At 40.0% G+C, this 12,348-nt stretch overlaps 1 protein-coding gene across 1 annotated transcript; it reads right to left on the bottom strand.

Moving 5' to 3' along the window:
* Positions 1-1,457: 1,457 nt before the first annotated feature.
* On the bottom strand, positions 1,458-11,100 carry LOC140752821 (serine protease snk-like). The gene is made up of 9 exons (XM_073087174.1): positions 11,008-11,100; positions 10,411-10,481; positions 9,598-9,671; positions 6,771-6,910; positions 6,032-6,144; positions 3,758-3,907; positions 2,729-2,855; positions 2,077-2,208; positions 1,458-1,704 (listed from the first exon to the last, which is right to left on the bottom strand). The coding sequence occupies exons 1-9, from the start codon at positions 11,062-11,064 to the stop codon at positions 1,534-1,536; spliced, it is 1,035 nt and encodes a 344-aa protein (XP_072943275.1). The 5' UTR covers positions 11,065-11,100; the 3' UTR covers positions 1,458-1,533.
* Between the last annotated feature and the right edge of the window lie 1,248 nt (positions 11,101-12,348).

The raw sequence follows: 12,348 nt of genomic DNA, 5'->3' as shown, positions 1-12,348 counted from the left end.
TTAATAATTAATCTTGGATAGATGTATCACCAAAGATCGACACTTGACAATTACTTACTAAACTTTTTCTATAATATTTTGTATAATTTTCACAAATGTGTCATTTTATCACTTTTAAGTTTATTCTTTAATTTGGAAGCTTTTCTGCAAACTCGCTCATTTGGAATTTTATTGTGTTGAGTATTTTCCATGATATATTTAGGTAAGGTTTAATAAATAATAGAGATTTAAAACAGTATTTTTATTATAAAACCTATACAGAGAAATAAAAATATGATTACACTGGCTATATATTTTAGCAGCACTTGATGGTAAGTGGCTTTTGCTGGATGGACATCTGTAATCAAACCCAGATAAGATTAGATTACTACATTATTTTTTAAATATAGGAGTAGCAGACGAATGCAGTCCACCTGATGGTAAGTGGCTACTGCCGCCCATGGACATCTGTAATCAACCCCAAATAGGATTAGATACCTACCTGAGGTCAGCCACATGCGCCGCTACTCCTGAGGACTAAGCTGGAACGCCTCGGAAAAGTATGTCTCATTTACCACACCCTTCAAACCGGAACACAGCAGCGCCTAACACTGCTGTTATAACAGAAATAGGTGTGGCGGTGGTGCCGCCGGAGTCGAACCACAAAGGGTTCTACCACCTTCACCTACCTATTTAATCACATTGAAATTTCGTACCTCGAACTCGTTAAAGTAAGATTGTTTTATAATATTACAATAAGCAGTTGTGTATGATGTCGGTCAAAATTATTCATTCTTTTTTTGCAAGAATTTTTTAACACGTTCCCAGCGGCACAGATTTTTCTGTACTTTCCATTACTGCGTTACGAGTTGTTTTAAACCTCGTCCTATACCCGACATTGTGGCGGCACGAGGCGTATTAAATCCCACCGCCCGAAGGAGACTAAAATCCTTTTTTTGGCGCCAAATAAGACAAAATCGACGGCTTTTGTCTTCGGTCAAAATTATTCATTCTTTTTTTGCAAGAAATTTATTTTTTTAAGCAAAATTGATAAATTCAGTTGGTTTTATAAAATGCATAAACGAAAAGTGAATAACGGTTTAAGTTTGTTCAACTGCGTATGACGGAACAATCAAGACAGTGGTATGAAAGAAATGACACTTATTTCGATGTCAGTTTCCTCTTGGATAAGGAATAGACAAATTACTTTCTTTTACATCATTCGGCAGGAATAAAACAAAACTTTTTAAAGGATGACGTGGTACTAATCAAAATAATATTGATGCAATATTGAAATAAAACTTTCCTGAACTGTGATGTTTTTAAAAGATGGTGGTAAACCCCCTGAAGTCGGCTACACATATTTCAGCCTTTAGTGCTTTGGTTTTCATGTATTTAATTGTACTACTTTTTCCATTTTGGTTTTTTAATAATATGTTTCGGTCTTAATAAATAATAAAAAATTATTAATTTGCTTTATAAACGTGCAGTTTGTTTATTTTGTTAATTGCAATTGTACTGAGTGTTGCAATATTGAATAAACTATTTTCTTTCTTAAGCTGGCCACACGACACTTTCGATCCATTCGACGTAGGGCGACACCTTGGTGTATATTGCAGGCTCGCCCGCGACGCCACAATGTTGACCGAATGACGTCACTCCTATGACTGTGTACATACACTTTATCTTCTTGTCTTTCACCTGAAGTGGTCCGCCGCTGTCGCCCTGGGGAGGAAAACTACAGATTAGGTTGAAGTACTTTGAAGGTTGTGGAGACTTTTTATAATATAGGAGCTGCAGATGAGAATGCAGTCCACCTGATTGTAAGTGGCTACTACCGCCTATGGACACCTGTAATCAACGCCAAATTGGATTAGATATTCCTGTTGTCAGCCACGTGCGTTGCTATCCCTGAGGACTAAGCTGGAACGCTTCGGAAAAGTATGTCTCTCTTACCACACTCCAAACCAGATCACAGCAGCGCTTAACACAGCTGTTATTAGGCAATAATAGGTGTGGCGGTGGCGCCGTCGGAGTCGAACCACAAAGGGTGCACCATCAAATTGTTCAATACCGCGTCATAAGCACAGAACTCACACCACATGTGTCCTTGGATGAATCTCTACTTCCAAAGCAAAGCTGAGTCCTCGAGTCGATGCCATTAGCATAATTGCGATTTGTCAAATAAATGTTGGAACATTTTTCCTCTTCAATCTTCTCAATTTTCACCTGCAAATTAAAAAAATATTATAAAAACAAAAAAGTGGACGGCTTTGAAATGTAGCTTACGTCGCCACGAAGACGAATCCACCGACTCCTCACGTGTCATGTTAAACCGTCCAGCGGTTTCTGGCTGTAGGGCGTGAAAATTGTGACACTTGAAAAAACATTCCTCCTCTTTCCCGACTGCGGAGTAAAATGTTGTGTTCTAAAAATACGCCTCATTTATTACAAGGTAACTTATAATAATTATAGTTAAAAGACTAAAAACCACGCTAAAATCGCACAAGGAAAATCGTCAATCCTGACGATCCTGATGAATGGGACAAAAATATTAAATTCAGGGCAGAAAATTCGGGTCTCGAGAATACACTCTTTGCCCGGGCAGATCTCAGGTGGTCGAATGCCCCCTGGATTTATAAAATTTTATCTGCGGTTGATTACGTCCTTACGGCAGTAGCCTTACCGTCAGGTGGAGTGCTTGCTCGTCTGCTACTCCTATATTATATTAAAAATTTAAATCGCTTACCTTAAGGAGGACGTCAGAGGTATTCCCTCTATATGTGGTCTGTCCCCAGCCGGTGGCGATGGCTTCCACATCGTCTAATCCGGAAATATCCAGACAAGCCGGCACTGTGTATGGGTCTAACTTGAGTCTGGAAGAGTATTGTTACGACCACGTCATACTGATTCAAGTAAAGATCACATCATTCTTAGTTAATGACAGTTTAAGTCATTTATATAGTTATTCTGTGCTTATTAAAGTCACACTTTACAACAGTATACCAGAGAGCAGTGATAGGCTAGTGTTTAAGACACTCGGCCTCTTGATCGAGAAGTTTAAGGATCAAATGACAATAACGCACCTCTATTTTTATAAAGTTATGTGCGTATTAGAAATTAATTAGCACCTGATCAAGCTGTGAAGAAGACATCGCGAGAAATCCTGCATAGCTGAGAAATCTTAAAAAAAGTATTCAAAGGTATGTGAATTCTACCATAGGCACTTGTCCAGCGCGGTGGACTATGGCCTAATGCTTCTCATGCTGAGAGGACCCGTGCCCAGCAGTGGGGCAGTAATGGTTGTTGTTGATGATGATGATAACTTGTCCAAGGCGTTCCAACTTAGACCTCAGTAGCAACGCTTGTGGCCGACCTCAGGTAGGACTTACGTCACCTGGGGTTGATTACAGATGTCCATACGACAGTAGCTTACCATCAGGTGGACTGCATGCTCTTCAATAGTATAAATATAGTTTAAAAAACTAAAAACCCCGCTGAAATCGTACAAGCCAAATCGTTAACCCTGACGATCCTGATGAGGAAAATGGGATAAAATTATTGAAATCGTGTATTGTCATCGGTTCTTGATAAGTGTTCAAAATTTCGAATAAATTTGACAGTTCAAAGTGGATAAAATCGTGTTCAAAGATTCCGTTACATACATACATACAGGTCAAGCTAATAAAAGCGTGGTAAAAGTCTACCAATTCGCACTTGGTGTGGCAAAGGCTTTAATTTCAAACCGCGCGCAGCAGTAGGACAGTTTGATACTCACGGTGTCTCCAGCTCTAAGAGCGCTATATCGTCGTATTTTTTTGGAGATCTGTAGCGGGGATGTGGGATGATATTTTTGATTTTGTGTAGTTGGTTTGCCGTGTAATTAGTTTTGTTCAGCGCACCTATCAGTGCATATTTAACTTTTCCCCTGAAATAAAACAAAGGTTTTGAAGGTGGTAGAACCCTTTGTGGTTCGACTCCGGCGGCACCACCGCCACACCTATTTCTACCTAATAACAGCAGTGTTAAGCGCTGCTGTGTTCCGGTTTGAAGGGTGTGGTAAGGGAGACAGACTTCTCCGAGGCGGTCCAGCTTAGTCCTCAGGGGTAGCGGCGCATCTGTGGCCGACCTCGGGTAGGAATATCTAATCCTATCTGGGGTTGATTACAGATGTCCATGGGCGGCAGTAGCCACTTACCATCAGGTGGACTGCATGCTCGTCTGCTACTCTTATATTATAAAAAAAAAAAAAAAAAAAGTTTTCATGATGTTACACGGGCGGTCGGATGATATTCATGGTATGAGACTTGGGCGGCACCATCGTCACACCTGTTTCTGTTATAACAGCAGTGTTAAGCGCTGCTGTGTACCGGTTGTGCTGTGGTAAGGGAGACATAAGTACTGTAACTGCAGCTGGGATAGACTTAAATAAAAGTAGTCGTGAAATAATTTAACTATATTCTCGGGCAGTTTCCTCTTACAGACCGAATATTAGAATACATCATGTCAATGCAGAGCTTCTACTTAAATATGATTTTATAATTTTGCACTACCTTTTTATACTTATAATTGAACAAACGTTTATTAACACATATTTCCGGTAAAACATTCCATAAATTGAAAAATGATAAGGCATTTATAAAATAACATAAATTAATTAAATAACAATTTTAAAGACATAAATAATTAATAATATAAAACTAAATATGTAATTTACGCAATAACTTATAAACATGACTATGACGTAAATAATTCTTATACAATAAAAAAAAAAATGTGAGCCGTCACGGGACGCCTGGCAGGTGTGAAACATCGACATTATTTTGTAAAACTAATATGCAGAAAAGAACATATTGTGATAGGAACTAAATATGTCATAATGATAAAATAAAATATTACGATCGCACAGTCGATTGCGCATGGCGACGCGTCGCCACACCGTACACACTACTGCATATATACTGTATATATACCATCGTATAGCGTGGCGCCACGGCATGCGTCGCCACGCCAGAAATCCGTTTTACGTGCGGCTATAGATGTTTCACATCAATAATCAAACTGATGTGTAGTGTCCTTAGGCAAGCTACTTGTTGGTTGGTAACATTACTTATCCGTCGCGCTTCAGCTTATTCCCCAGTAGAAACACTTGTGGCCGACCTCAGGTATAAGTCTAATCTTATCAGGGTTGATTACAGTAGCATTACCATGAGTTGGCATAGAAACGCCACTATAGAAATGGTAAATAGAAAACTATTGTCATTTTGCTAGTGAATAACATAACTACTATCGTTACGGTATTTCTTGACAACGTCTGTCAAATTAATGACTCATGGGACCGAATTTGTATGGCAATAGATCATAATGACATTCGCTAGCGATTTGATTTCGATAGGTTTTTTACGTATCGAGTTACGTCACTACGGATTTTAGTTCTACGAGTAACCACCAGAGGCGCTGTACAATTTTTCATACATTTATTTTACGCAGTCGCTAGCGAGTAATACTTTTGTAAACTCATGGTAGTCCTACTGATGTCCATACGGCAGTAGCCACTTACCATCAGGACTACCAATTTTGCCCGGGACCTGATTTGGCGGTCCGCTTCGAAGAAGCGAGACTCAAATTATTTTCCAAATAAAAGGAATATTTTTTTCGTTGTCGTTTAGAAATTTACTGCCTACAGTTAAATTATACCACCAGTCTAGATAAGTATAGATATCTCACCGCCTTGTAATTGAAGGAAGCCATTAAATGGCTTAAACGGCTGACAAATGCGTCAGCTATTTAATGGCTGTCATGGTGTAATTTACACGGAACAATGCCGAAATGTGCAGTTAAGCGGTGCAAAAACACAAAATCGAAGAATCGTTTCAGTCGTAAATGATTTAAAACTACTTTTTTTCTAATATTTTTCAAACACGAAAACAGATGACAGTGACAATTTCAATTGTCAAAACTGGTTACATTTTCTTGTAAGGCGTGAGTAATCTTTACTGATCTATGACCACCAGTAAGAAGAATCGAATGAGTAAAGAAGAATCCGACTTACAAATTAGCTGTCGAACTGCAGTGTGCCGCCGTCAGTATGTACTTGTCACTTATAATAGTGCCACCACAATCAAAAGATATTTCGTTGGGAGTAGGTGTATATGCTAATAAAGCCTGAAAATACCGAATTATTATGATTGGTCTACATCAAACCACTTTGAAGGAACCACGCCCAACCTATTTCTGTTATAACAGCAGTGTAGCGCTGCTGTGTTCTGGTTTGAAGTGTGGTAAGAGACATACTTTTACGAGGCGTTCCAGATTAGTCCTCCGAGGTAGCGGCGCATCTGTGACCAACCTCAGGTAGGAATAACTAATCCTATCTGGGGTTGATTACAGATGTCCATGGGCGGCAATAGCCACTTACCATCAGGATTGCATGCTCGCTTGTTCCTATCTATAGGTACATATAAATCCTTGCTTGCTCCTATCTATAGGTACATATAAATAAAATTGGAGCGTCTGTTTTTAACATTGAAATAACCGCTTTTTACTATATGCATATGAATATAGATACGGTATATACGGCAAAATTAACATTTTTTAAATTTTTTGTCTGTCTGTCTGTTTGTTCTGGCTAATCTCTGAAATGGCTGAATCGATTTTGACGGGACTTTTATTGGCATGTAGTTGATGTTATAAGGAGTAACTTAGGCTACTCATATTTTAGAACTAGTTAAAAAGAAATAACGCGAGTGAAAGCGGGGCACAGCTAGTATTATATAAAAAAAATCAATTACCATATGAGGAAATTCGCCTTTAAAAGTGTCTTTCCCTTCAACAATGTTGATGTGGTTGTCACTCCAACAATTATCGACTCTTGTGTAGCCAGTTTCCTTGGAACAGGAGTACACAAACTGCTCCTGGTATTCAATACACTCTGGAAAATAATGGTATACTTAACAAAGGGTGTGTGGACTTTTTTTTATAATATAGGAGTAGCAGACGAGTAGGCAGTGCACCTGATGGTAAGTGGCTACTGGCGCCTACTACCTGAGGTCGGCCACAGATGCGCCGCTACCCCTGAGGACTAAGCTGGAACGCCTCCGAAAAGTCTGTCTCCCTTACCACACCCTTCAAAACGGAACACAGCAGCGCCTAACACTGCTGTTATTGGGTAGAAATAGGTGTGGCGGTGGTGCCGCCGGAGTCGAACCGCAAAGGGTTCTACCACCGTTTATCGCTATTCGGTTTTCGCTCATCGTAGATGTCATATTTCACAGAAATAAAAGTCGCGGTACACTCGATGTATTTGGTTATAGCAGATGAAAGATCAATAATCAAATATACGCTGGTAGGTCGGATCAAAACAGATTGTCAAAACGTGGTGAAGTCGGAAGGAGGTTGACAGCACATGCATCTTGCTTTACGTCCGCAAACCCAACAAAGTCCATCAGTCCATCATCAGCAGCAAACTCGTTTTCCAAAAACCCAAAACCAGATGACATTGAACCAGATTGAAGGTGGTAGAACCCTTTGTGGTTCAACTCCGGCGGCACCACCGCCACACCTATTTCTGCTTAATAACATCAGTGTTAGGCGCTGCTGTGTTCCGTTTTGAAGGGTGTGGTAAGGAACACATACTTTTCCGAGGCGTTCCAGCTTAGTCCTCAGGGGCACCGGCGCATCTGTGGCCGACGTCAGGTAGGAATATCTTATCCTATCTGGGGTTGATTACAGATGTTAATGGGCGGCAGTAGCCACTTACCATCAGGTGGACTGTATGCTCGTCCGCTACTCCTATATTATAAAAAAAGACATCCATCTACCATGACAATCACCGTTTGGTCCATAGATATATTATACTAGTAGGATAATATGTCTATGGTTTGGTCCATCTCGACTCCGAATACACCCAAGTCAATCGACGACTTCACGTTTCGTTTCACGCACTACGACATATTAAATATATCATCATCATCATCATCAACAACCCATTACTGTCCCACTGCTGGGCAAGGGTCTCCTCTCAGAATGAGAAGGATTAGGCCATAGTCCACCGCGCTGGCCAAGTGCGTATTGGTAGACTTCACATACCTTCGAGATTTTTTTTTATTAATCCCTCGGGTATGCAGGTTTCCTCACGATGTTTTCCTTCACCGTTTAGCAAGTGATAATTAATTTCTAATACGCACATAACTTTGAGAAATCAGAGGTGCGTGCCTGGGATTTGAACCTCGGACCCCTCGATCGAGGGGCCGCGTTTCTTAACCACTAGGCTATCACTGCCCAGCTTGATAGCCTAGTGGTTAAGAAATATAAATAGTAAAAAAAACTAAAAACTACACTTTATAGTTAATCAAACTAAAATGTAGGTAATAATTTATTGTTGCAATCTAGTTATGCGATGAACTTTATCCCGATAATTAACGCCATCTAGCGATTCAATGGTAAACTTTGTAGCATCACTTGGCTAATTAGTTATGATTTAGTCCACACCACATAGCCGTGGCGCCAGCTATCCCGAATAGCGCCTCGAAAATCGTAAATCCTAATGATCTTGATAACAACAATGGGACAATATTATTAAAATCGTGTATTGTCATCGGTTCTTGATAATTGTTCAAAATTTTGAATTAAACTGAACGTTCAAAGTGGGTAAAAATCGAGTTCAAAGATTCCGTTACATACATACATACCTAGATGCATACAGGTCAAGCTAATAAGTGTAGTAAAAATAAAAATAAAATGTGCGTGGGACGCCCGACAGATATGATAACTTAAGATGAACTAACTTGAATTATTTAAAATTGAAATTGTTTAACTTGAGAAAAGCTAAATAAATTATTTATTAAATAATAATTAGTTTATATACATTACAATTTTCGATATAAAATCTCGAATAAAAAAAAATAATTAAACTAGAAAGAATAATGAAATTATACACTAATAGAAACTTATTAACAAAATGTATGTACATATATACAAAAAGAAATACAAAAATATAAAAACTACCATAAAAAATATAAAAAAAAGAAAAGAAAGAAAAAGCTTAGGTTACTTAAAAAAGTACTGCAGTTCTAGAGATAGAGCCCTGTGACAGACAGACAGACAGCGGAGGCTTAGTAATAGGGTTCCGCTTTTACCGCTTGGGCACGGAACCCTAAATAAGGTGAAGCTATGTGTTGCCGTTTCCGTGTCGTGTCGTGTCGTTGTCGTATCGTATGTCGTATTGCTAAAGGTGGTAGAACCCTTTGCGGTTCGACTCCGGCGGCATCACCGCCACACTTATTTCTATCTAATAACAGCAGTGTTAGGCGCTGCTGTGTTCCGGTTTGAAGTGTGGTAAGGGAGACAGACTTGTTGGAGGCGTTCCAGCTTAGTCCTCAGGGGTAGCGGCGCATCTGTGGGCGACCTCAAGTAGGAATATCTAATCCTATCTGGGGTTGATTACAGATGTCCATGGGCGGCAGTAGCCACTTACCATCAGGTGGACTGCATGCTCGTCTGCTACTCTTATATTATAATAAAAAAAAAAACGGAACCCTAAATAAATAAAAAAGGTAAAGCTATGTGTTGCCGTTTCCGTGCCGTATCAATGGGTGGTTTTTATCACACGTTACTTACTGTCCCGAGCTTTTCTTCCAGTTTTTACTTCTGTCTTCGTCGGCGATACCGGTGGACACTCATTTACAGTTGTCCTGAAATAAATACAAAAAAATGTGAGCCGTCACGGGACGCCTGGCAGATGTGAAACATCGACATTATTTTGTAAAAGTAATATGCAGAAAAGGACATATTGTGATAGGAACTAAATATGTCATAATGATAAAATAAAATATTACGATTTTTTTCCAGATAACGATGACTATTTATTGAATTCGATTGCGCATGGCGACGCGTCGCCTCACCGTACACACTACTGCATATAGACTGTATATATATACCATCGTATAGCGTCGCCACGGCATGCGTCACCACGCCAGAAATCGGTTTTACGTGCGGCTATGGATGTTTCACATCAAAAATATATATATATATATATATATATCAAAACTAGTTTGTCGCGATTTTTTTTATAATATAAGAGTAGCAGACGAGCATGCGGTCCATATACCATATACCTAAGACAAGATGGCGGCCGAGTAACATTACTGTATACACTAACCGTCCATGACATCGAAAACATAAAATTGCGTGTTATGTAAATAAAATTAATAAATTATTCGCAAAGTGCGCTACAATTCGCACTTTCGCAATTACTTTTTATTTTTAGTATTTGATAGCGGCTACATTTATATATAGGTACTCTGTAAAAAAGTGTTTATCTATTACGGTTCAAGAGGTAGGCCCTGTGACAGACGGACAGGCAGCGGAAGCTTAGTGATAGGGTTCCGTTTTTACCCTTTTGGTACGGAACCCATAAAAATTGGTCCTTACATTGGTGTTGTGGTGGTAATGTCCTTTTTACGGCAACACACCACAGGTTCGTCTCTCACGAAAGAGCATGTCTGAAAACGAGAGGAATTTTAACAAAGTTAAAAATGAAAACTCCTTAAAATTATAGTTTACTAGCTTAGGTTAGGTTAGATAAAAAAATTAACTATTCCTCGGGAACAGTACTTTTCAGGATAAAAGGTACTTAATCCTTCCTCCATCGCACCACTCGCCGAAAGATGAAGTTCCATCCACAGCAACTGGACTCGTGGCGGTCCTCTACCTTCTTGCCACAGACGTGCAAGATGTGGAATGAAATTCCTCCTGAGGTATTCCCTTAGCGCTATGATATGGGTCTCATCAAAAAATGCAAAAAGAGCTCTCCTTTATGGCCGGTGATGTATTGGCGACTCCTCGCCTGTATCGCAAATGTCCAGGCAACGTTGACTACGTTGACGCCTCGCTGGAACGCCTCGGAAATGTGTGTCTCCCTTGCCACACCCTTCAAACCAGAACACAGCAGCGCTTAACACTGCTGTTATAACAGAAATAAGCGGTGCCGCCAGAGCCGAACCACAGAGGGGTCCTTATTACACATACCTTAGGGTACTCGTCAAATGTCTTCAATTTATTTATAGCACTTGGACAATCGCGCATTAGGACACAAATGCCCTTACTTCTATTAGTTAGTGGACACTCGTCACCTGAAACATTATTAAGGGCTTAATCATTAAGCGGATAGCCTGTTTTTGGAGTTTATTGGAGTTTACTCCTTAAGAAACGATTTGAGTTATAAGGCCCGGTACGGAAATTTTATGAGGAGTAAAATCAAGTGTAACACGAAAAGTTGAGGCGTTACGTAGAAAGAGACAAACATATATATCCACACTTTACGCGCAACACCAGTGAAGTCACTGAATAGAAATGTCATAATTTTATTTTTTTGTACTAGTGACGTGAAGGAATGCGTTGTATCGGTAAAATAGGCTCACAGACTACATATTAAAATAGTATAGTATTTTTAGCCACAAATAAAACAGATAATTTAAAATAAGCCAAATACGAAGGTGCTAAACTCGGACATGTATACATGTCCGTGGACGGTTACGGTACATTTCGTTTCGGACATGTATACATGTCGCTGGGCGGCAACGTATCCATTACAATCCCTCCTTTTTATTACAATCATCATATCCTCTCAAAAAGGAAGTAGCGTTTTTAACCAAAATATGAATCAAGAGTGCTTTTATTAATTTAAAATACAAAAAGTTCAAATCCCATATGAAAGTAATTATTACAATAAAAATAATTAGCAATATATAAAACATTAAAACGTCATTAACTATTTTCTATTCGATATATATCATAATTATCGTTCGTAAGGAGTAAACTCCAATCGTGCGTCGTAGCTGACACACACACACTTTTTTTTTTTGTTTTCGAGGGGGAAATCTTCAAAAGGTACCCGACGACGTGGGAGCGATGCCGGGTTATGTGGGATTCTTACCGCACTAAAACCCCCCCGGTGGCCGTCCTCAACGCTTGTTGGAGAACTCCGGGATCTCCGACGGAACACAACCGGAGCCCTCCAAGCGCGATGCCCAACGGGCTCTACCCTGGGGGAGCAGTTTTCACTCCTCCCGCACCATGTAGTGTTTACAACGGTATGCGACCACACATACCGCCGTCCTTCCCGGGGTCGCTTGCTGGACGGTTCGAGCTCCCACTCTTGCCGTCCGCAACCCCGGAAGCCCCCTTTTAGTCGCCTCCTACGAGTACGACAGGCAGGGGATACCGTAGCCCTATTCTAGTCCCGGAACTACAGGGACATAAGCGGATAGCCTAGTGGTTGAAACGTGGCTCAATCAAGGATCCGAGTCCCAAGTCCCAGACATCTGTGATTTTCTGATTACGTAATTAATAATTAATCATCAACCCATC

This window comes from Epargyreus clarus, unplaced genomic scaffold, assembly GCF_041222505.1.
Source record: "Epargyreus clarus isolate Ecla_fem2 unplaced genomic scaffold, WU_Ecla_fem_2.2 ptg000025l, whole genome shotgun sequence".
NCBI classification, from domain to species: Eukaryota; Metazoa; Arthropoda; class Insecta; order Lepidoptera; family Hesperiidae; genus Epargyreus; species Epargyreus clarus.
This window is presented reverse-complemented; position numbering and strand designations above follow the sequence as displayed.